At 38.7% G+C, this 24962-nt stretch overlaps 1 protein-coding gene across 1 annotated transcript; it reads right to left on the reverse strand.

Moving 5' to 3' along the window:
• Positions 1-2289: 2289 nt before the first annotated feature.
• Positions 2290-24962, reverse strand: LOC104513117 (short transient receptor potential channel 4; the record flags this gene model as incomplete). Its single annotated transcript, XM_010156354.1, has 2 exons — positions 24555-24962; positions 2290-2808 (listed from the first exon to the last, which is right to left on the reverse strand). Coding segments are annotated over exons 1-2 (897 nt in total), but the record flags the coding sequence as incomplete, so codon positions are not given.

Below are 24962 nucleotides of genomic sequence, written 5' to 3' on the forward strand. Positions count from 1 at the left end.
AGCTGCAACTCACTCAAGGAGGGTCCACCTCAAATTTTTAACTGATCGTAAGAAAGGGAAAACATCATTATCATGAGCATTCTGTGATTGAGGGGCTCATGGGACTCATGCGAAAATGAAAGTTGTTATGGGATATCAGAGGGATCTTGCAGGGTTATGTAAAATGTATTATGGGATGTTTATGGGAAGGGCGAATAGTGGGGAGGGATCAGCGAGTAACAAGCATGGGAAAATGGAGAGCAGAAAGCAATCAAGGGACAGTAAGCAGGGCTGGTCAGTATGCTTGTGCCTGGGACTAAGACCCGAGGGTTTCCAGGTGCTCCTAGCTGGCATCCAGTGGCCAGGCTAAAAGAATCCCCAGAACCTGGAGGCTGCTGGACTTGGCGGCTCTTGTAACATACTTAATACAAGAAATATTAAGAAAAACCTGTCTGATCTATTTTCATTATGATCTATATGCACCAGGACAGCTGGAATCCAAGCATTTGTTAAGCCTGAGGTAAGTTTTGTGTCCTTGGAGCTACACCTACCAGAATACTGTTGTAATAATCAGAAATAAAACAACTCACATGTTACAGTGGCTACTATTTGTTCTAGTATCTAGTAGGAAATACATTCAGGAACACAGCAAAAGAATATAATAAAACTTGATTTTACTTCAGGGAGACCCTAGTAGTAGGGATAGTGGGAAATATTTATAGAAATTAAAAATGTATGTAAAATATAAAAGATCCACTGATTTAGAATTGTTGCCATAAATCACTATTGCTTTAATGTTTGCTATTATGAAGAATCAATGAAGTATAATCAGCTGTATTACGGCAATTTAATTAGGCATGGGAATCACATCCTACTATAAAAAACATTTCACCCTACATAATGTCTCTTACTGTCTCTATCTCAAACTAAGAAAATTCAAGCTTTGTATTTAGGTTTAAAACCCCCCCTATTTCATTTCAATGCATGAACCCTTTGCAAAACAGAAGAACAAACAAGAATTTCTTAAATGACTGAAGGACAGGATTGGCATTTCAAGAAATAGAAAAAGTGGTTGTTAAGAAAAGTCTGGAATAGTACCACCTGAAAATAATTTGTCAAGGTAGTGAATATTTTGCCTAAACCATGATACTATCAGATATAAAACTGTGTACTTTCCTGAAGGAAAATAAAAAAGCTTTTAGGGAGACTTATGAAGTCAGAGACCAATTGAGATATCTTTTACAGCAGTACTTCACTAGGTACCTGCCTTCATGTTAACTTCTTAGCATGAATAAACTGTTTTTCAAATGGACAGCAGAATCATTACGTTTGGTTATTGTTCCTGCAAATCTTTCTCACATATTTAATTTATTGATGCATTTACTATTATATTTTGCAGAACAGAGATTTAGCAGTGATAGATAAAATAGGTCAATATAACACAGAAATTTCTTAAGCACTGGCCATATTTTATATGAACAAGTAACATGTAGTTATTCACAGCATTTGTCTTGACTATACACTTCTACAGTTCAATTGATTTTGGATGTACAGGTTCCAAATGAGATGATAAAATGCATTCTGACGTGATGTTGAGGGGGGATCAAGTGAAGTTTTGGAAATATCAGGGGATCTGTCTTCCTAACTCATTTTTCTGCCTTAGTTCTTTTGCTTTTGCATGCGCATAAGAACTTGAGTATTTTTAAAAGAAATGCAGACATCCTTTGATTCCAACTGAATACCCATAGCAGTGAAGCAAACTCATGAATTTTTAACTGTCATGGAAACCAATGCCCAGGTACCACCATTTTGGATTCTTTATGCAAAATAATATGAATGTCACAATTATAGAGAGCCATGCATTTCTATTAATCTTATGTTTCAGTATCTAGTTCTAACAACTATATTTTGAAGAAACCTCTCTATAGAGTTACCTCTAGTATTTTATAGGTGATTAAACACATAGCCTCCTTTTTCTGTCAGACACGATTAAAGCTAATTTGGAGTCTGCTGTATATATTTCTCATCCTATTACTGAAGATCTCTTCAGAGCACAGCTACTGGAGACTCTAACTATTCAGGTGCAAAAGAAAAAAAAGTTTCTTTGTATCTGTGCAGAACATTTTAAATTCTGATAGTATCAAACTATAGCAGCTATTCAACTTCATCTAATTAGAAATACAAAAAAAGAAGGGACCCTGTAGAACAAAAAAATTATAAGGAGCAATTTGTCTCAGTTAAAAGGATGTATTTCAGGATCTATCACATTACTACTACTAAATATGCTTAAATATTCTCCACCACACTCACCTCTTTTTGACGGTACTTAATTGCCAGTTTCAATCTTGCAAGATCATTACCACTTTGTTCTTCTATCAAGCTATTATCGTCTCTGTAATTAAGAATAATTTCCAATTCTCTGGAACTCCGTGTCTGATCCAGGAGATCTTTTGCAAATTGCTTGCATTGCCGTGACAGTTCCTCATACTCCGACTTAAATTCATTTTCGACCTTACTAAGTTCCTGTAGCTCCCAGCTCAGTTGAAAAGCAGTAAGGAAAGGATCCTCGCTAGACAAAGCAATCAACGATGGGCTCGCCAAAGCCTTGTAGATATTGAGTCTGGATCGAGAGTGGCGGAGGCTGTCCACGTCTGAACTCGAGACACATTCAACGCAGTTACAGCGGACCTCGTGTGGCCTGGGCACGGAGACCCCTTTCTGCACAAGGAGCTTTATGATTTCGTAATTGTTAGTGTGGGCAGCCAGAATAATGGGGGTGATATCCGGCGTAAATTCTGAAAACTGCTTGTCCAGAAGCACTGGTGGCACCTGGTAAAAAAGGCAAAAATCCTTACAGGCCTCTTCATTGAACAAGAGCATACAAAATTAAGCCATGAATAGTTCACCGGGTAGTATACTTACTGAAGGATCTTTGCTTCTGGCCAGAGCTGAAGGAAGCACTTCAAACATAACAATTCACTTAGCTAAAATAGCCACTTTCCAGTTAATAAATTGCTATAATGAGGGTGTGATTTTTTCATAAAACCTGTTTGTACGTAAACAGGCCATGGGCAACAATTAGTTAGAGCAAATGATTAGATAAACAAGGAAGAGTCAGACACAACCATTTTTGTCAGGTCCCTTGAAGTGCCAGCTGTAAGCAAGATGGAAATGCTTTCTCGTCTCTCCCTGGTTAATCTCAGTTTTATGGGCAAGACAGAATCATGGGGGCCTAATTGTAATTCTGTGAAAGAAGCAGTGAACAGGACACAGACAACTTAGAATTATAAAATAAAATGGGCAAGCAAATGAGCAAGAAAAGATACCTTTTCTTAAAGAGAAGGCTGGAAATATGACTGTGTCAAGTAACAAAGATACCTGATGCAAATTGCACCAGAAGAGAATTTGTAATGCCTCTTCTGGTGTGCATTTCTGTATTTTTAGCCTGTTAATGTGTTTCTGAAAGACTGCCAGGTCTTTCATTTCAAGCTTGTTTCTTTGTTTTACAATACCAGGCTCTGAAGTCTCTCCCAGTTCAAGACAGCTCATTAGACTAGTACTATAAAACAATATAAGTGTAATTAACCAATGTCAGTCAAAACCAAAAAGGTATTGACAGAATCCCTTGTGGGACTGCCTTTGGTCCATAGCTCAATAACCAAGCACAAACTTAATCCACATCAGTGAGGTGTTTTGAGTGATGCTCTTTTAGGAGGAAGAAAAAGGGAAGACATTTGACTAAAAGTTATCTGAAGGCTAGAGAAATAGATGGCCTCTGGAGGGAGGAAAAGATGTTTAATAGAAGTCTTATGAAAGTAGAATGACCTTGTTGCCAAATGGAAAAAACACAAGTAGCTGAAAAGAGAAGTTAATAGGAAACAGGTAAAGCATGTGAGAACAGTGTAAGAATGAGTTGAAATGATCTATATTTAGAGTTTTGGAAAGGACAGAAATGGGGCAAAAAATTAAATGCACATAATCAGTGAAAAAGAAAACTAGATTGAAATTAAGCTGAAAAGAAATAGCAGTCTGTGGATCTAAATCCATAAATAAAATCCATAGATCATGTTTTTTTACTCCCTCTTACTAATAAAGGCACTGTGTATTTTGTACATTTTTTAGCTGTTCTGCATGTAAAACAACTCATGTTTGTTCAATGTGACTGTGTCCATGTATAAGAGCTGCTATGTGTGTGGGCTGTAAAACAGGGGCCTGAAGCACTAATCAGCTGAATGAGAGAATTACTCTGGGAGGTGGCCACTTATTCATGTAAAATGGGGTTGTAAGTCAAGGCTGGAGAGCTGGTGTTCAGGATTGTAATCACACGTCCCTAGGGAAACAAACCCTGCCTGACCATAGCGTATTTCTGACCTCAAGAAGCTGTGCTGGATTCTGAGAAGGTATGTGGAGTCAACAAGCGGAAATCCCTTTTCTTCCTTCCCACACACTCAAACATGCATGCATGGCTTGGCATTGGGCAAGGCTGTCACACAGTCCAGTTTAGAGCAGGGCTGTGGGATGCCTGAGCTAGCCCACCCACCCTCATAGCCCCATGCAGAGGGAGTAACCATCCTCACAGTCCTCCCCACACACGTATGGGAGATGCTTACAACCAGGGGCTGGGAGCCAAGAAGCTCCTGAGCAAGTTCTCTTCTGCTTTCCTCTTCCTTATTCTGAGGCACAAACAAAAAGTTACTACACAAATGCCTTTGTGTGTAACTGTGTGTGCTGGCAAACAGAGATGTATGGGTTTAAAACTACTCAGGAGGAAAGGAACCCCGATGAGAATATACCAAAGGTATGTATGGCTGGGGTGGATACTCAGGTGCAAGAACAAGCAAAAGGTCTGTGCGTTGTGCCCAGTCTCAGCTGTGGTCAGGACATAAAACACAACCTGGGCATATGTTTTCTCACCTGTTCCAGTGCCTTACTACCCTCTCCTTGAAGAGTTTCTTCCTGATGTCTAATCTAAATCTCCCCACTTTCAATTTAACCCCATTAACCCCTTGTCCTGTCACTACAGGCCCTTGTAAAAAGCCCCCCCCAGCTTCCTTGTAGCCCCTTCAGGTACTGGAAGGCTGCAATAAAGTCTCCCCAGAGCCTTCTCTTCTCCAGGCTGAACAAGCCCAACTCTCTCAGCCTGTCCCCACAGCAGAGGGGCTCCAGCCTTCTGAGCATCTTCGTGGCCTCCTCTGGACTCGCTCCAACTGGTCTATATCCTTCTGATGTCGAGGGCTCCACAGCCGGACGCAGCACTCCAGGTGGAGTCTCATAAGAGCAGAGCAGAGGGGGAGAGTCCCCTCCCTCGCCCTGCTGGCCACACTTCTCTGGATACAGCCCAGGATACAGTTGGCTTTCTGGGCTGCCAGCGCACACTGCCGGCTCATGTTCAGCTTTTCAACCCCCAGTACCCCCAAGTCTTTCTCCTCACGGCTGCTCTCTATCCATTCTCCACCCAGCCTGTACCTGTGTTATGTTCACACTGCTCTCCCAGGTCCCTTCTGATGCTGGAACCCTCCAGGGCCCTCTGGTCATCTGTCACCTCCAGGCTGAACACTGCCCAGAGACCTCCTGGGGATGCACACTATCTCAGATCCCTTCATATTCCTATCCAGTGTGGACTGGGGTTTAAAGTCTGTATCTATCTTCTCAACTGTCTGGGATGTCAGTGGGGGAAAATGAGGTACATTTCCCATCTGAAATGTACAATGACTATTGTAGTCTTAGATTTATCTTCTCTTTTACTTACATACTATATATTAAAAAAGAGAGCACAAGCGTGCACATACGTGTTCTAAATTTCAACTGTGGGCAATGCTTTTGAGGCTGGAAAGAGTTGAAATGGCAGTAGAAGCTCAAACTTTGCATTAGTAGAATGGTCTATTATAGGTCTGAAAAAGGTTTACAGGGAGGGATTTGTTGCCCTCTGATAGTGTCCACCACAACTAGTGAGAGACTCTCTTGGGCCCAGGGTCAGGGTGCTAGGGAGCAGAGGAGAGAGCTGGAAGGGCAGAAAACTCAAGGATACAAAGCTGTAACTCCAAACTCAGCGACTGCTCAAAGTATTCTTCTGTCACTTACCATGTCATTATCTTTGTATTTTCTGACAGTCCTAAACTAATATTTGCTTCAAGCCCTGACAGAAATGAAGGCTTTCTTAACATGTTATTAAGCGCAATCTTCTCTGAACAATTAACGGAGGGACAGCCTCAAACAACATGGCATTACTATGGTTGACTTGTACATGGGGTCCATTAACTCAAAAACTTCTTGTTTTTCTCACAGCTTATCAAAACCTTTCATCTTAAGGTAGCTCAGCAACAGGGCTAATGCACACATTTTGGAATTCATACCACCAGAATTTACCCAAATACAGGCGTGTGTATTAAATCATTTCAACCTTAACTTACAGAAACATTTAAACTTAAAGGGCAAACCCAAAGACTTGTATTACATCATCAGTTTAATCCCTGACCCTTTTCCTCCTATTTTAAGCTTTCCTATGCATTTAAACCAAAGTTATATTGAATGCCAAAGCAATAAGGACAAATTATTCCCTCATCGGCAGCATAATGAAGTACTTATCTTCTGAAGTACTGAGTGCTCTCATGGCAGTCAGAATATTTCAGTATTTAACTGTTGACCCAGAGTACTTGCTCTGAAGTCACCAGACTTATAATGAATTTTACTTGCAAACCATTGAAAAATAATTCTCTTTAAAGAAGCCAAAACAAATAACTAGTACACATTGATATTAGCCATAAAATCTACATCATTGACAGAACACTCACAGAAAACCCATGACTCTTCCTTAAAAAAGGATGGGAAGCTACTATGCCTTACATTCACTGTAATTATACACTTCGGAGTTAATATGTCAAGTGTGAGGCTGCTTAAACTTAGAAAGGTCAAATGATTTTTGCTTTCCTACATTTTGTTGAAATTTTTCTACTTCAACACTATTTATAGGGCTGAGCAGAGCAGTTTGGTGATTGCGTATATTTTTATACGTATGTGTATGGGGATGAATAGTCAGAAAAAAAACCAAAACAGAAAAGAAGAAAACATAGCTCAAAGTCTGTACACTTCAATGTTCAAGGACATGAGACACCTTATTTCATATCTTTTTTCCCACACTTACTGTAAGTGGGAATGAGTCAGCCTGACTTAGATATCTAACAATTTTTTTAGATATCAAGTGGAACAGCCTTCTTCAGTATCTGTTTAAGTTCCCTGTATGGTCTGTGTGAAAAGAAGCCCCTTTGCTATGACAGAAAGATAAGTTCAGGTGAAATTAATGCCAGTTAGGTCTGAAACATTTTCTCTCTCTGACATCAAAGTAGAGAGCCTGATTTCTGATGATCTCTTAAATACCCAGGAAGTAGAAAAAGATGACATTCAGCTAGGAAAAGAAGGAACTGAAACCCCAGGTGCATCTACTTCTCCATCTAGATTTCTCGTAGTGGCTCTCATTACTGCAATATCTTAACAGAGAGACTAAAAACCGCAGTGCCCATTTACCTACTTTTTAAGTGCAAGATCTCAGAATCTACATAAAGCAATCTATTTCCTTGGGCAGATGGATAGTTTGCCATGTTCTTGCCTTTGTTTATTTATTTACAATTATTATGCCTTTTGCTTGTAAAGGAGAGCAAATCCTGCAATGGCTGCCAGTAGTTAGGAGAACAAACTGAGTTGCGGCAATCATGACAGCAAGATTGGAGGAAAAAAACTAAAGCAAAGAAGAAAAAGGACATATGACAGATAGCAAGATGAATGCAAATATGTCATCTCATGCAGTACCATATTATAGTCACACATAGTTCACACAGAATGGTGTTAGGAATGTTAGGAAATTAGTATTATAAAGGAATATTATAAAGGTGTGTCATCAACCTTATCAGTTGCTTCAACACTATTAGTTTATAGCTGTCACCAGCCAAACGCCTTGGAAATGCTGAACTCTACATTTCAGTGTATCCCACAGCATACAAGCTATCTCTATGCATACACAGTTTTCTGATTTACATTCTAGTTTGTTCAGCTCTTCTTTGGTTTCATATTATTATATCAGTTGAAATACATCCTGATTATAATGATGGAAGCAGTTCCACTAGAAAGGAGTAAAAATATCCTCCTACCCCCCAACTCTTTTCCCATGCACTGTCACTGATAAACCACCAGGTAACTTGAATGACTTGAAAATCTAACTTCAATATAACCTGAATTCAGTTGGTGTTTGTCTATTGAATGTGTAAGTCAGGCAAGTGGATGGAAGCGGCCAATCTGCACACAGGGACAGCACCATTTCAGAGCAGTGTGTGTGATACCAGCCATGCAACACCCATCTGGTATATCATCATTTTCTGCTTTCCATAGGCAGCTTCCTTGGACTCCCAGGAAAGGGTTCAGCTTGTTTCTTGGCCTTAGACTCATTACATTTCCTAAAGGTAAGTACCACACTCTTAATGTGCTACTGAAGTATTTTCTTTCCTTTTATAAAATTTTGCCCCCACATCTATTAGGAAAAAGAGGTATCCACAAAACTCACCCTTGCTCTAAGGCACTGTATATTAACTGACAACAGTCTGAGGACTAATAATGTAAATATATGAATGTGCAATGAGATTTTTCAGTGATATTGTAACTTCTTAAGAATGAACAATTTGAATACTAATTAAACATCTGAAATGCTGCCTGTCTAATTCTAGCAGGTAAGATTTCATTACAAATTGTGGTCTTTAACATTTTCACATTCACATTTCAACTAAATGCTGCTAAGGTGTTTAATGTTCTTCCAGATTTCTTTTCTCTGGAGTCCAAGAACAAGACGATGAAAATGGGGCATTACATACTTGAGGTTAAGCAATGCTTATCTTTTTTGGATCTTAAATAAAATATTGAATGTTAGTGTGTTTAAAATTTTTAAATATTTCTTCTTGTATAAAATATATTAAAACCTCCAATTAAAATTCTAAATGCTAGACACATAAGGCCACTAAACATCTATCTTGTGCTAAATTATAGGATGTGTTTCACAGCAAAATGAAAACAAAGGAATGACTAGCCAAAATAAAATGTTCGTGTTTTGTGGTGGGAAGTTTTTTTTGGGCTGCAGCTTGGTGAAGGAACTATCTTCTGTCAGATTCTAAATGATGTTATGAGTGGAAAAAGTGGAGGATTACTTGAGGGGAAGAAAACACCTAAGTCTGACTTAAGGCAATAATAGCTGGACAACTTATCTGCACTTCAGGACATGGGTTTTGTTACCAGTTCCGCCAGTAACTCTAGGTTGCCTAAGCAGACCGTCTCTTTCTGCTTCTTTTCACAATTGGGTATGCTTTTTGGAGCAAATTTTTTATCAACCAAGGATGTAATTCTGTAGGAATTAATGTCAGGAAGATATAGAAAAAAGAAATTTAAAAAAAAGTATTTTTGAACAAAAGATTCTGCATACTTATTTATTTATTTGTTTGTTTTGAAGCCTCGCTTTATTCCAAAATTTGCATATAATTTTACAATAAAAAGGACCGAATCCCCCAACACTTTAGTTCAGATCAAATTATTGTGATTATAATATTTTATTATGACAATTCTTACTACCATTTTTTTTAAGTTCCTAATATTTTCTTTAAAAATATTATCTTTTCAGTCAGCCAAGAAAGTTGTCTAACAGAGATGAGCTTTGATAAGCAACCCAAACCAAATACCTACATTTAGCTGAAGTTGGATTAGGTAAATATTCGCTTTAGCATACAGCCCAACAGAATTTATTCAGCAGACACAAGCCGTATGCTGAACTATCCCAAAACTTGATCACTGCACTAACTCAGGCTAATTCTCTAACCCACAATTATCATAGCTCATGCCTGCTAATATACACTGTTATCTAATGTACACTGGGATGCAAGATGGATAATTTTCCAAAGAAATAGATACATAATTCTGGCCAATTTTCCAGGGTTTGTGAGAAGGTATGAACAGTTAATGCTGAATGTGTTACCGATAGGAGTATCTTATTTGTCTATCTCCTAATTAGCAGTGCAAGGAGCTGTCATTTTTGCCTCCTTGGAAGCCCTTCACACTGTATACCACACAAGCCATAAATATTTCTGAGAAACAGGCCTAAATGTCCCATTTGCTGCTAACGTGTTATCATTAGCTAAGAAGAACCTTCCCCCAGGTAGTTAGAACAGTAGTTCATGTAAATACTATGTCCATTTATATTGTTTTGCTGGGACATGACTAGGAACAAGGATGTTACCACAGTTAATACAAAATCCCTGTCACATGTAAGGTTTTGGTGCTTGCATTTTTGTGTATCTGAGATTTTTGCAATGCTAAATTTACAGGTTTGCATTATTTTAATTCTTTTTTCCAAGTACAAGGTGGGTCTTCAAAACCAGAGTTTTTCTCTCTTTTTAATCAGTTACACTTAACCTACCCCACAATGTAATCCAATAGTTTTCTAATGCTTTTTCATGCTCATCCTATTACAGCTGAATCGATTTGTGTGTCACAATAGTCACAGCATGGACTGATGACTTCCAGTCTCTGTGTCATCCACATTGCACAAAAGGCATTAATGTTATATAGTACGAAGAAGAATTACAATAGCATTTACTAATCCACTGAAACCAACATCACTTTTCTAAACAATGAGGATGACTTGCATAACTGCATGATACAAATAACAGTATACACTTAACACATCTGCAGATCATTTGAGCCAATCAGTGAGAAAAAATTCAGCAAAAAAACACTGGTTGGCAGGAAGGAACTTGTCAGAAGGTCTTGTTTGCCCCCTTGAACCCACAGTATTATAACTCCACCTAGATCAATCCCCACAGATATTTCACCAATCTGTTCTTAAAGCCCTGCTGTAGCGGGTGGATGTGCTGCACCATTTCCAGACAATGTTGCTGAGATTTTATTTGCTTTACCTTTGTGCAGTTTAAGCCTACAATGTCTTGTTCTATAAAACGTGGATGCAGAGAGTACATTTTTTCTTTACGATAGCTTCAATTTCCTCTTTTAAAATATGATTCCTTTAGACTTTCTTTATGGTGAATATTTTCTAATTTTCTGAACCTTCTTATTTCTTCCTGCACATTCCTTACCACTTCTGACTACAAACTCACATATGTCTTATCATTTGTGCTCATTCTGATGTGACCAATATTATACTGACTTTTGCACAGTGATATGATATTGTCCAGTCTTTTTCTGTTAGTCTCTTTTTAAGCCTCCCTGCAGAACTGTTACCTTAATAATTTTCAAATCCAAGATACACTTGATTATTTCTGCTTACTCAGAACTGCTTACTTACACTTTTTCTTATCGTTTTTGTTTACAGAAATAATTTCTCCTTTGCCAAAACCATCCTGAATCCTAATTGTTTTCTGAAACAGCCTCGTGATCCTTGCAACTTTGTGTTGTCTACAGATTTAACACGCCCTTTCTCTATTTCATCCTAAATGTCATGAATTAATAGACTGTTTGGGATAGACACCTGCAGAATTGTTCATTTCATCCCTATCATCCACTTGCCCTGTTTCACTGAGTACTGTAGGAAACTACTCTGAGTGCGGTTTTCTTAGACTGTATTTTGAGTGATGGTTCCTGAACTCTTCCAAAACTCAAGCTATATGATATGTGCTGCTTTCCCCCAACGTACAGAGCTTGCTATCTCATGATGAATGAAAATTATATTGTTATGAAAAGATTTGTTCTTCACAAATCCTAGCAGGCTGCTATTCATGTCTATGTTTTCTTCTAGGTGCTTACAAGCAGTATGTTTGATTATTTTCTTCAAAATCCTCCCTTGTGTGAAAAGGATAGATTTTTTTTTATTTGAAAAAGGAGAACAGAGAATAGAAAGAAAATACTGTAAAATGAACTGATAACAGTTTCTAGATAGAATCAGATGAAAAGATACTTGATTTGATAGATTTGGGACATGCATTTGTTAGGTGTGACTGATGACAAGGGTTTCAGCACTTCATTTCTTTTCTTTTTTCATCACCCCTGTATCTCTGAGACCTGATCCGAAATACAGCCTGTACACAAAAGTGGTCATTTTCAATTCATGTTTTCCTGTGAGCATTATTAGTGGATGGATATGCTCTTTCTTCAGTCAATGTCAATAGCTTGAGCAAGGATGGGAAATTACTTAAAAGTAGACACAATAAAAGACTGTCAGGATATTTTGAATTTGCTTCCATCTCTGAAACTCATACCTGCTCTTTTACCACATACCTTTTGAAAATAGGTAGAGTTTTTCAGATAAGGATTCTGGGCTTTGTTTGAGTGTTCATAATGAAAAAGGACATTAAAACTGTGTTGTTTTCACTCAGGAATAGTGAAAGAAGAAAATGAAAATGGTTTGTAAAAATACGAGAGCTAAGAAATTAAAAATATTTTATTATGGAAACAATTAAAAGAGAACTCTAATTATTTCTGCTGCATCATAATAAAGCTCATATACACAAACTTCTCTCAAAGTCTGCATGATGAGTGAAGCCAATAGTTAAACTTCCTGAATGTTCAATGCAGATTTAGTTGCGTACTTCCCAACTGAATGCTTTTAAATGGATACACAGACACTTTTCTCAAACACAGAATGGTCCATGAAGGTAAAATCATTTTAGTGAAGTTTATGTCTGACATTCCATTTACTGAGAACCCCAGATTCTGGTCTGATTAGAAAAACGTGGAAAAGCTCTTCCTTTTCCTTAGTTTCTGCCATCTCCAAAATAGCTTGAATAGTTAGCTGGGGAGGCAGGAAACCTGGCTTGCTTCTGCAGTCAGGTGTTGAGAGAAACTTTAGAAAAAAAGAGTTCTTAGAATTTGAGCTGGATCCATTTTTTTTTTTTCCCCTGAGTGTCATGGATCTAGAACCAAGACCTACTGGCTAAGGAATGAGAAAGACAGTTTTTGAAAAGGAGCTTTTGCAGAGAAAACAGTAAGAGATTGGTGACCTCTCTACATATAAACAAACTGGTTAGGAGATATAAGCATCTCAGAGGGAAAGGTGAGAATTAGCTAAACTTCTTTACAGCTGACTGCAATTATTTAGCATTGCAAAGTAATTTGAGTTACCTTCATGGCTGGGAAGTACATTTTGTGTTTAAGAAAATTAAAAGGGTTATACTCTCAAAGAACAAAGTGGAAATCAGACAAATTTTCAAAACACTTAAAGAAAAATGTATTTATTTTTGAAGTATTATGAGAAAGGAATACAAGCAAGTATGGCAGCAACATAGAAACCCCATAAATCTACTGATGATGCAGAGAAGGATCATAGTAAGCTGTTTCATATGTATGTTATTCCTGGTATGTTATTCAGTGGTTTATTATTTATCAGAAGCTCTAGATTTTGAGCTTTACTGTAAGTTTTCCATATTTCACAGATGCAAAACAGGGCTTGTTTCTGAAGCACAGGAGACCAAGGCTCACACAGCTACACTAAGATAGACTGGGAGTAAAAAATAGAAGTTCCTTTGAGAGGCAAAGGATTGACAATTGAATTTTATTACATGTTAATTGTAGTCTCAGCGGTTGTCTATTCCTTAATGATAGACACTTTAAGTTCCTCCCTACATGCAAGAGTCAATACGACACTCACACTGCTGATGAGGTTTTGGAAATATGTACTGGGAAACAACAGAAGATTGCTAAAAATTAAAAAAATTCCTTTTGATTTTCCACTGTAAATAGATCAAAGGAGAAAGGAAAGAGGTGTGCATTATTATAACCTGTCCTGTGCAGTGAAAGACCAGGAGCAGAATTGTTAGCGGTAGTTAAGGGTAGATTGATGGAATGAAGCCTTTGAAACTGCTGCCAAGGGAAATGGATTGGTTCAAACCCTTGAACACTGTGAGTCCTTTTTGTTTCAGGTTAGTTTTATCTTAGTGTTGTATTCCTCTTGAGTTTACTGATTGATTGCAGACCTTGATATGTACACTTCTTACACATGTGGTGTGTCCTAGTAATGAATGGGTAAAGAGTTCATCCTAATGTGGCTTAGGCTATGGAAAGTTTTTTTCTTTGAGCTTATGTAAGTATTTTTTTTACTCAATTCAGTGCATGGCAATAACAAAGGTTTAATAAGCAGAGGTTTAACTGAGCAGGGAAGAGAAATTTCAGCTTGTCAGCCACCTTATTTGTACTTACAGTTTATGTCACAAAGTTAGTTGGTAGCAAGCAAAATGGTGGCAGACTTTTTTTTCATTTTCTGCAAATGTTTAGCTGCATCTCAGCAGTACATAATATGAAATATAAGGCTTTGAGGGTAGATATTTCAGGTTTCCTTTTTTTTCTGCCAGAAGGCCACACACATTGTAACAAGCTTGCAAACTTAGATAATATTTTATTACCATCCCTCAGTAATGTTCCAGTAGCCAAATTGAAAGAGAAAATAATTTTGCCTTCTGCCAGTCTGGGGTGAAGATATGCAAGGTATGGATCCCGGTTCTGGCATAAAGGGCTATTAAAGCACTTATGTCAGTACAATATATGGCATGTGTATCCTCCATCCAGAAAACAGTTGGTAAATTGACAGGCTAAACTAGTAGTCTTCTAAGAAAAGTAAGACTCTGTAATCACGTTAATGGACTGTCGGTCACGCCATTGTGACTTCTGAATTTGTTGGGCTGTTCCAGCTAGATGTTGGCAGGAAGGAATTTTAGAGATACTAAAATCTTGCAAGTTTCCTAAAACGGATGATTGAGACCTGAAGAAAATTCTGGAGCGTGAGCTCAACTATATTACTAGATACCAGAGAACTCATACAAAAAGGGCATTACAAACAGATCAGCCTCTTAAAAAGCTTTAATGAACATTTGTAACATTAAGCACAGAGCTTACAAAGATGACAGTATAGGACCACTAATTGTAGAAGGCAGAGATTTTGGACATTTTCTTTTTTTATCTGTATGCTGTTCCTATTCTGACTGTAAACCTAGTTGAGTGCTGTAAAGTGTGGCTCAATAAATACAAAAAAAAAAAAAAAAAAGGAAAGGAAAACAAGGCAGAACTGAAAATATGACCTCATGAGGAGAAATCTGACTTTTCCACAGATTTCATTTTTTATTAACGTTCTAAAGATTTCAATTTAGATTTTCAAATCTTCATTGTTAATCTATGCTCATCTCATGGTGGAAAAGTGTTTTCATTTGCAGCGTGAGCTGAAAACAAGTGTGAAAAAGCCAGAAAATAATGACAGAAAAGCACTTGATCATTCCAAATCTGTAACACTTAAAGATTGGGCAGAAGTTTGTTTCACCAATTGCCTTTGGGCTAAATCTGTATTTGTCATCGCCAATTTTTTCTGAACTTCTGCAAACTGCTAAAACAGAGGATTAGATTCACAGCTGGTGTAAGTAAGTCATCATCAATAACACTACCTGACAGGAATCTAACTGTAATGATCCTCCCACTAGTCAGCTTTTTTCTTTTTAATGTTATCTATAAAAAAAGGCTAATCACTTTGTACAGGTCAAGCAACTATCACGTTCCCCCATATTTTGGCATGCTTCTTTTGTCACTGATTCAACTCTGGAATAATATGATTTAGCATTTGTTGCAAGGTGAGGGGTGCATATTGTAGAACACATTGCCTACCTCAATATTGAAATTGCTAGCTGCTCTATTTGATGGCACCAGCATAACCAGCTTCTGGAGTCTTTCTTTAGTGATTGTCACAGGTTTTTCTACACAGCCACCCACTCTACCTCAGATGCATATAAACATAGACAATTTGGGTTTATTGCCAACAAATAAGGACACTTATGTGCAGCTTTTTTGAACCTGAAAACAGCCAGCATTCCTCTAAAAAATCAAAGAATGGTACTTTTGTACTGTTTCCGTCTCGTATGCAATTAGTCATCTCCACCTTTATGGTGCACCTCTCCCTAAGAGCTACACGCTGTTTTCATATGTCAAAATGATTATATGAATGATTAAATGTGTAGATAGGCACTATATCTATTTCATCAATAAACCAAAATATCCCCTGTATAGTGTCTTCCATTCACCTCTGTCTATCAATATTTTAAAACCTGTCATAAGATTCTAATTAATCAGATGCCACTGGAAAAAAAAAAATAGCTACCCACTCAGGCAGCTAAGAGTGGGAAGAACCAACTTTGTGCCCTCACATTCCACTTCAAGACTGTGTACTTCAAGCCTGACAAAAAAGCTTTGCATTGCCTCCTTCATACTCATTACTGGCTAGACTGTCATTAATCAGAACATTCAGAAAGGCACTTAGTTCATGAACTTCTGTGGGAGACATTTTCAAAACAAAAATGATGCTTTAATCTCAACAGATGAAGAGCATTACACAAGTGATTGTGACTGATATTTTCCAAAATTACTGGAGTAAAAAGTTTTAGATACAAAAAACTACAAGGCATCATGAAGAGCTCATAAAATCTTTCTCTTTCTTTCTGCCCTTGCTTCACCAATGTTTAGTCCCAGCTCTGTAACTAGGTGTATATTCAGAACAACATCTTAAAACAACAGGCCCAACACCGTAGTAGTTAAAAGTCCATTGCAGCTGAGCTGGGTCTACAACCTCTGTATGTTTCCCTAGTCCTGTCCATGATGACCCACAATGTTACCAGGAGGAGGTACAACCCTGATGTGCAGCTTCCCCTTAAACATTCTTGGGTTGTCAGGCAATGCAGGGCTGGGAAAATTATATCATCCCACAAAGCTTGGAAGGAAAATAATGGACTGAAGCTGACTGAATGCTCTGCACGTACTAAGAGAAGCCAGACAGAGACTGAGGTTGGGCTACAAGCACAGCTCCAGAGAAGAGCACTGGCTTCATCTCAGGACAGTGGGACTCCTCAAAGGGCAATTTCAAGAAGTACAAAGATACTAAGAGACATGAAAGGGTGATGAAGTCACATGTGGAGAATTTCCTAGGAGATAGGAGCTCTGCCAGACCTGATAGGAGCTCTGTCAGAAGAGCAGAATCTATGTTGCCAGCATCTCAGAAATGGAAAATGACTCTTCAGGCTCTGTGCTGCTTTCATGCAGTTTCTTGACTTTTCACCTTTAGACTTTTTATCTATTTCTGGGAATGCTGCCAGACTGAAGGTACTTGCCTGCAAAGCTGTCTAGCCTTGCTGTCTGTGTCCCTTCCTAGATAGCTTAGGTGAGTGCCTAAACATCCACGTAGCAGCCCACCCCAATGGCCTAGAAACTATACTGTACAACATCCTTGACACATCCTCACACAGGACCATTCCCTCCTCCTGAATATTCTCCTACATCCTTTCATTCTCTCCAAAACTACATGTCAACACTGCTAAAATAAAATCAGATATTGAGACACATTTCAGTATAAGACCAATCATTGTTCATTCTGATCAGAACTGCATACAGTAAATTTAAATGAAAGACAACTTTTATTGTCAACACCTCTTCTCTTCTGCCATCCCCCACTCCAAATAGTTAACAATCAGCTAAATGCATCAAGATTTATAAAATATAACTTTAGCTTGTCACAGCAAGATAATGCCCCTTTTCTCACCACCTCCCAAAAAGCCCCAAGATAGCAAGCTTTCTTACTGATCCACCTGGATAATTTTCTGTGCAGGACTTCACACTGGCTGCTAATACACTGAGCACATAATAGCACATAAATGCCTGAGCAAGTTCTGAGGTGCTGGTCTCCCTGTCATCCAGATCACGGGGCTGGCCAGACCTCCCTGTAGTTTTGTGCTAGCTCCTTCAACACCCAGATGTGGGATGACGGACTGGTGCCCCCCTGGAGAAGATGCTGCCACCATACAACCTGGGATGCAGGAACTCCAAAATGTCCTGGATCCTCTTGTTCACACACAGACAAAACGTCCCTGACAAGCCCTGTGCATGTGGCATACAACAGCATCAGGATATGTTTGGCTGGGTTAGATTCCTGGTGTGCAAAGTATCAGATCTGTCATCCTCTTATATACCACTTCTCACCTCACCAGTGTCTTCCAGATGCCATTTTCCTTATTTCCTTCTTTGACTGCATCTCTGGTACCCATATGCAACAGCCTTTTCACCAAGGAATATGCCACACATCTTTCAGTCCTTCAAAAATGTCTATCTGTACTTTTTTTCCCCAATATTTACTCAACATTAACCTTATCATTTATTGGTCCTTTCAGACACTTCCAGGAAAATGCAGGAAAACCAATTAAATAAAAGTGTCTATGCCATCGACTTGCAATTTTAGAGGTCAACAATGTCTGAAGACCACACTGAATAAGCTGAGGCCTGGCTTGCCAGTTTGAGTGGCAGGGACTGTGATTGAGTCTGTGGGGGTGAGCAATCTGCAGAAACAGAGGTCGCAAGTATGCGATGGAGAAATTTATTGCATTAAATGTATTACATTCCTGAGCACAAGCGGAAGACATGGATTTTTCCCCAAGTAGTTTACGATGTGACCTCAGTGGCTGTCCCATGAGAGCGAACAAGCTATGAAATTTGCAGGAGGTGGGTATGGTCTCTTCAGCTTCCTATTTCCAAACCTGTGCCAGCAATTTCTTCTTTTCTCTGCATGTGGTATGACAGAGAGAGGAGTCAAGCTGATCCCAAAGACATTCTGTCTCCCTTTCAGGAAACGAAATGCACATTTCACAGCCTTCTTCCAGAGGTGGAGATAATTGAAGCAATTTTTTCAAAGGTTTCCTAAGCCAGGGCTTCAGAAAATATATGCTGACTGTTAAGCATTGACTGTTCAGCTAATGTTGACCAAACAAGAAATAAGAAAAATTTAGATATCATGTACCTTGCTGGGACTCCCTGGAAATGCAGGAGTGATGTAGGAGGAACTGAGGTACTGCAGGCAGTAATATCTTCCTATTAACAGAGAAACCTGTCTGGACAGTGAACAGGAGACTGGGATAGAAGTCTCACTGAGGACGCCAGCACCTCTGGGGAAGACAGTGCAATGGTGACATTCAATCTGTGCATCCAAAGTACCCACAGACTAAGTGATTTGCTGTACAGGAGATTTACCTCCAAAACTACCTTGATGGCTACTAACTTTTTGATTCCAAACTGACCGGAGGAAAGCTGCAAAGGCTGGAGACTGCCGGCTTCCACCTTCTTACCACGATCCTCCCTCCATGCCCAGCAGTATTTTCACACTAATTGATTTCCACACCACAAGACTGAGCCAGGGACATATCACTGTGGTTACTTCCCTCCCTCTCCTAGTCCTCCTTCCTCTAGCAATTCCCTTATGGTTGCACATGCCAGTCTGGCAGTAGCATGGTATTTTTTCCCAGACATCTGCAGAAAGCTATCCCTAGGGTTTCCACCTATAAAAATACCCATAGTATAAAAACATCAACATCTAAGAGTGAACATGGAGGCATAAAAGCAGTACCATGTGCTTTTGCTAGCCAGGCAATGCCTGTAAACATTGCAATCAGCTTCTCATGCCCTAAATCTGGTCCGTCAACTCATACAATGCTACACAGATTCAAGTTTAATGACTGAGACTTCAACTTTACTTCCATGCTTTTTGGCATCCTTAGAAGACAGCCGCATCTCTGCTGCAGTCTTCCCGAATATACATGCCTATCTAGGCAGTACCCAGCTAGACATTGATGCCTGGGTTCCTCAAGCAGTAGAGTACACTGTGGTTAAGATAGAGGTATTCTACTCAATTTTTTTATGCTACCTAACCCCCTTCCCATCTGTGGATTTAGCAATTTAGCAAGATAAAAAAGTTTTCTGCAGATACTAAATTTTAAAGAACAGCTTTATTTCTCCTCTTAATTTGGCATTCAGCTATCCATCAGGGTAAGCAACAAGTGACTTGGCAGATAATTCAGGACATATGGCTTTGAAGAACTGGTAATTTAAAAGTACTTGGACAAGTTTCCTCAACTCATTCACCTTAATTTGTCTTATTCTCTTTTACATGTGGTCTAGCAGCTGGTACAGCTAAAAAAATGTAGAAAATATAATGCAAGTGACAAAATAAACTTTTTAGTTGTATTACTGTATATCACAAAACCCTCACTCACAAACTGAATAACAGGAGGAGTCAAATACAATTCAAAACTGTTGAACATACATGCTTCATCTGCAGTCACCAGGTGGCACCAGATTTATCCATATATTGATAATCAGCTTAAACCCACTGTAACCCATGTGGTCTTTGAAATGAAAAGCACATCATGTATGGATATTAGGTAAAGCCCAATAGCTGCGTGGTCAGTAGACCAGAGAGTTTAGATACAATTTTAACAAGATCTGGCTGTTGGGTTTTGTTTTCTTTTTTCTTTTTCAGGAGGAAGAAGTATTAAAGAGTAAGATTCAGTGGCATCTCCTAATTTTGAAGATATTGGTTGGAATTTTTTTTTAAATGCAAAAATATATTATTTTAACTAAATGCATTGGTTCTTGGTCAAAATTAACTTCTTTTTATATTTCTCCCCTTTTCTTTTTAAACATTGACATGTTTAAAGGATAAAATCTTGGAGAAAAATCAGTTCTTTCAAAAAATACATTTCACCTGTCCTGAAGAATTGTGGCTTTCTGTTGATACAAGAGGTCATTTTTTCTGGCTTTCTGACATTGTCAGTGAGCTTTTTAATGATGTAGGAAATCTTATGCTTAAAAATCCTTCAGTTTTACAAATATAATTACATTATTGTATGAGGGTGAAGCTAAAATTATCTACGCATCATACATCGTATGTGAACTCCTGAATATAAAAAATATTGAGCTAATTCATTTACTTGTAAATCATGAGTCATATAATTTTTTTTCCCGCATTTGAATGCTCGTAACTTTCATCCTTAATGAAATATTTCGGAATCTAAACTGTTTCTTCAGCTTGGCAGTATTTAGCGCATGCATTTTTCTTGATCATTATGATGTCTCTTCTATGAATAACTTTTCATCAGGGGAAAAAAACAAACCAAATCAAACCAACCAACCAAACCAACAAACAAACAAAAAAACAGCCAAACGGTGAAATCCTGACCCTACTAAATCAATGGCAAAACTCCCACTAACTTTAAGGGGCAAGTATTTTACCACACATGACCAGCTTTACACAAAGAAGGAAAACCGAACAGGCAAAGATACCATGTTATTAAAAGCACAGTCTGGAAATGAATCATCATCTAAACAATATGACAAATGTTTACAAATAAATGTAATCAAAAAAGTCAAGTTGTAGTTTGAAATAGAGTTTCAAAAGGAACTCCACGGAAAAAATGTGTCTTTCTGTCTAAACACTGAAAAAATAAATTTTAGTATATAATTCTAAGCATACAGATTTCATATCTTTAGCCTACCATAATGATTTTTCAGCCAGCATTTATTTGTGGTGATATTAAATATTCATAGTTGTATCTGCTTCATTGCGGCATTACTGCAAAAATGTAATCTACATTTACATTCTCTTCAGCATGACCTGTTCCTAAAAATGAACCAGTGTGAGTATTTACACATATGAGACCCACAGAAGCTTAGTGGTTGTTGGGGTCCCCAGTGAAAACAACAGCATGTGCATGTAAATTATCTATTTTTTTAAAGACCATTTTTTGCAAGTACCGGATTGCAAGCAATATTAGCATTTGCAATGGAGAAGCCTGGCCTTGTACAGACACAAAAGGAGATGTCTGTTCAAATGATTAACAATTATTCGTCATGCTTTACAGTAATGGGAAGACCCTCAGTAAGTGCAACCAGGAAAACCAAGGGAGAAAAGGAAAAGCAGTGCTCTTCATACCAGCCAGCAGTGGAGTCTGGCACTGAAACAACGTGCTTAAGCTCCAGCCCAGAGAGCTAACTTCTGGTTTGCAGCAAACCAGTTTGTGGATAATTTAGTACTGTATTATGCAGCTAAAAACTAAGCCTATCTTTTGTCTGAATGAAGCTCACCAAAACCAAGTTTTATTATTTGTATTCAAGCATTTTCACTGCCGTACCTGTACCTGTAGCATATACCAAAAGGTAGTCCTGAAAGTCTAAAGAACAGCCTGAAATTTAGGCACGTATTGTAAGGTAAATTTGTAGACTCTCTGTACTGTGTCCAAAACGTGGTTTGGACTGTCTTAAGACACATAATTGAGAAAGTAGCATAGTTGCTCTCCAGGGATCTCCATTTTCTACACTGTTAAGGGGAGCTCAGGCAGCCAGACCAGAGATGAGATACAGCTTTGAATGACTACCGTCAAGTGAGGTGAACTCTGCTCTGCAAAGGGCAACTTCCCCTGTAGAGGCTGAAGAATGGACAAACAGGTGTTTTAACTCGCTTGGCACAAGGCCATGCACTGAGCCTTCCAGGTCCTGGTACGCTGCACTGAGAAATTCCCTTACCTTGTCTTCTCACCTGCACTATCACTTGAGAAACAATGAAATGAGCCAAACATAAAGTGAATCTATTTTTCTTCTTTATCTGACATAAATCTGTTTTCATTATAAAGGAGCTCTGTTTTTACTGTCTAGAAGAGAAGGCAGACACACACAATTGTACAAAGGCCTACTATATTTCTTTCTTTCCATAACAAAAAAGGCATAGAATTCATGTTATTTTATCAGCAAAAATTATACTCTTTACCTATTATCTGCAATTCTATCCATCGCAAGTACATTACACTGTAATTAAAGTATATTGTATGCATTATCTATGAAAGGGCTGTAATCATTTCAATGTACTATTCATTGAAATACATTAATACAATAACTATAATGCATTAAAATTGAAATAGATGAAATCACAATACAATAATATAACTATTTTTAAGGTTATTCTTCCCAAAGGAGTCCTAGGAATATCAGAATTTATGGGCTATGTTATCCTGTCTCCATTAGCTTATTAAAATAAGAAGAATATGCAAGAGACTAGCTACCTCCTAGAGATGTCTCAAGACAGTGCAAGGGGGAGCAGAATAGGTATCACATTCATCATGAATGAGACTGTATGTAATGATCTTTTCCTTTGAGAGATGACAGGGAGAAATTCGTACCCTTTTAGCTGTACTTGACAGGATGGACTACTGGAGACAGGGCTGAAGTGCTGACCAACTGGATCATGCCTCCCAGTGTTGCCTTTCTGAGCTGTGAGATGGTGACTTCCACATGGAGGGGGTGGAACCTTCACTGACTTCAGAGAGAATTTCATAATTAATTCAAATGGCCCACAGCTTACCACTACTACTCTCTTTGAATGATTAAGGATTTCCCAATAATATTTGCAGGAATAATGTTACTATATCAGACATCCACAAGCTAAACCAGTTTTATCAACTTCCAGATTTCCCTGAGTGAGTTTATAATGGATGCAAAGCTCTGACTTGAATAAGTTTGACTTTTCTTACTGCACAGTGTTCCAAGAAGGGAGTTTTGTGCATGAATAGTTAGATGTGAACCCAATTCTGTGTTTATACACAAGGCAGTTAACAATTCAATCTGTTGTAAGTGGAAAACCTTGTTATTCAGACTGGGGGCAAAAAGGATGAACAATGTTTTTACCCTTTCTTAGACCTCATGTGACTTAACTACATTAAACTGATAAGCCTTGTGGACCTGTGCAGATTTATTTCAATGGCTGAGATGACCTTAACAGGCTTGAGAAGTGGGCACCATGGAAACATCATGAAGTTCACCAAGGCCAACTGAAAAGTCCTGCATCTGGTTTGGGGCGATCCCCAGTATCAATACAGACTGGGGGATGAAGGGTTTAGAACAGCCCTGCCGAGAAGGACTTGAGGATACTTGTGGATGAAAAGCTGGACATGAGCCGGCAGTGTGCGCTGGCAGCCCAGAAAGCCAACCCTACCTCTTAGGCTGCATCAAAAGAAGCGTGGCCAGCAGGTCAAGGGAGGTGATTCTGCCCCTGTACTCTGCTTTCATGGGAGCCCACTGCAGTACTGTGTTCAGATCTGGGGTCCCAGGCAGAAGAAAGGCATGGAGATGTTGAAGTAGGTCCAGAAGAGGCCCACAAAAATGGTCAGAGAGGTAGAACACATCTCCTGTGAGGAAAGTCTAAGAGAGTTGAAGTTGTTTAGCCTAGAGAAGAAAAGATACTGGGGAGAACTTAATGTAGTCGCTCATTATATAGAGAGGGCTTCTGAGAATGCCAGAGAGAGACTTTTTACCAAGGCCTTAGTACAGGAGAATGGAAAACTTCTAAAATGGAAGAGGCTAGGTTTAGACTGGACATAAGGAAGACATTTCTACAATGAGGATGGTGAGGCACTGGAACAGGTTGCCCAGAGAAGCTGTGGATGCCCCATCCCTGGGAGTGTTCAAGGCCAGGCTGGATGTGGCTTTGAGCAACCTGGTCTAGTGGAAGGGGTCCCTAGGAGGATTGGACTCAGTGATCTTTAAAGGTCACTTCCAACCCAAGTAATTCTATGATTCTGTGATGTCTAAACAAAAATTAATACAATGCATACATCATCAAAATCAGCAATTTTCTGATTTCAAATACTTGTGCCCAAGGATGATGTTTAGTTTTGCTTTTCTTTTAGCTTACTCCCTTTGCACAATTCTCTTTCCATTAGACCGGACTACAAACTTAAAGAAAATTCTGCACATACCTGTTTCTCCCCACTGGGCTTCTTGTGGTTTAACAGTAGCTCCACGGCACCAACTACCTCCTTCCGTATGGCATGCAACAGAGCATCTCCCACATATACATTAAAACTTAAGAGCAGCTCAATGAGCTCAAGGTTCTCATTTTCAATAGCAATAAGGAGTGCAGTTCTTCCCAGGGGATCAATGCAATTAATATTGATCTTGAAATAAATTTCTGCTTCCTCCAAAGCTTTCTTTACACTGGCATAATCTCCTTTTTCCACAGCGTTCAGATAGGCTTTCTCTGAATGAGACAGTTCAGATTCTGCCCGCACAATACGAAGAGGGATACGATCTCTGTAGGGAGCATTGACACTTCTTTTGTAGTAGAACTGGGCCATATTTTATGCCATTCTAATATTTTGTCTCTG

The sequence above is a fragment of the Eurypyga helias genome, unplaced genomic scaffold (assembly GCF_000690775.1).
Source record: "Eurypyga helias isolate BGI_N326 unplaced genomic scaffold, ASM69077v1 scaffold33367, whole genome shotgun sequence".
In the NCBI taxonomy this organism is placed as follows: domain Eukaryota; kingdom Metazoa; phylum Chordata; class Aves; order Eurypygiformes; family Eurypygidae; genus Eurypyga; species Eurypyga helias.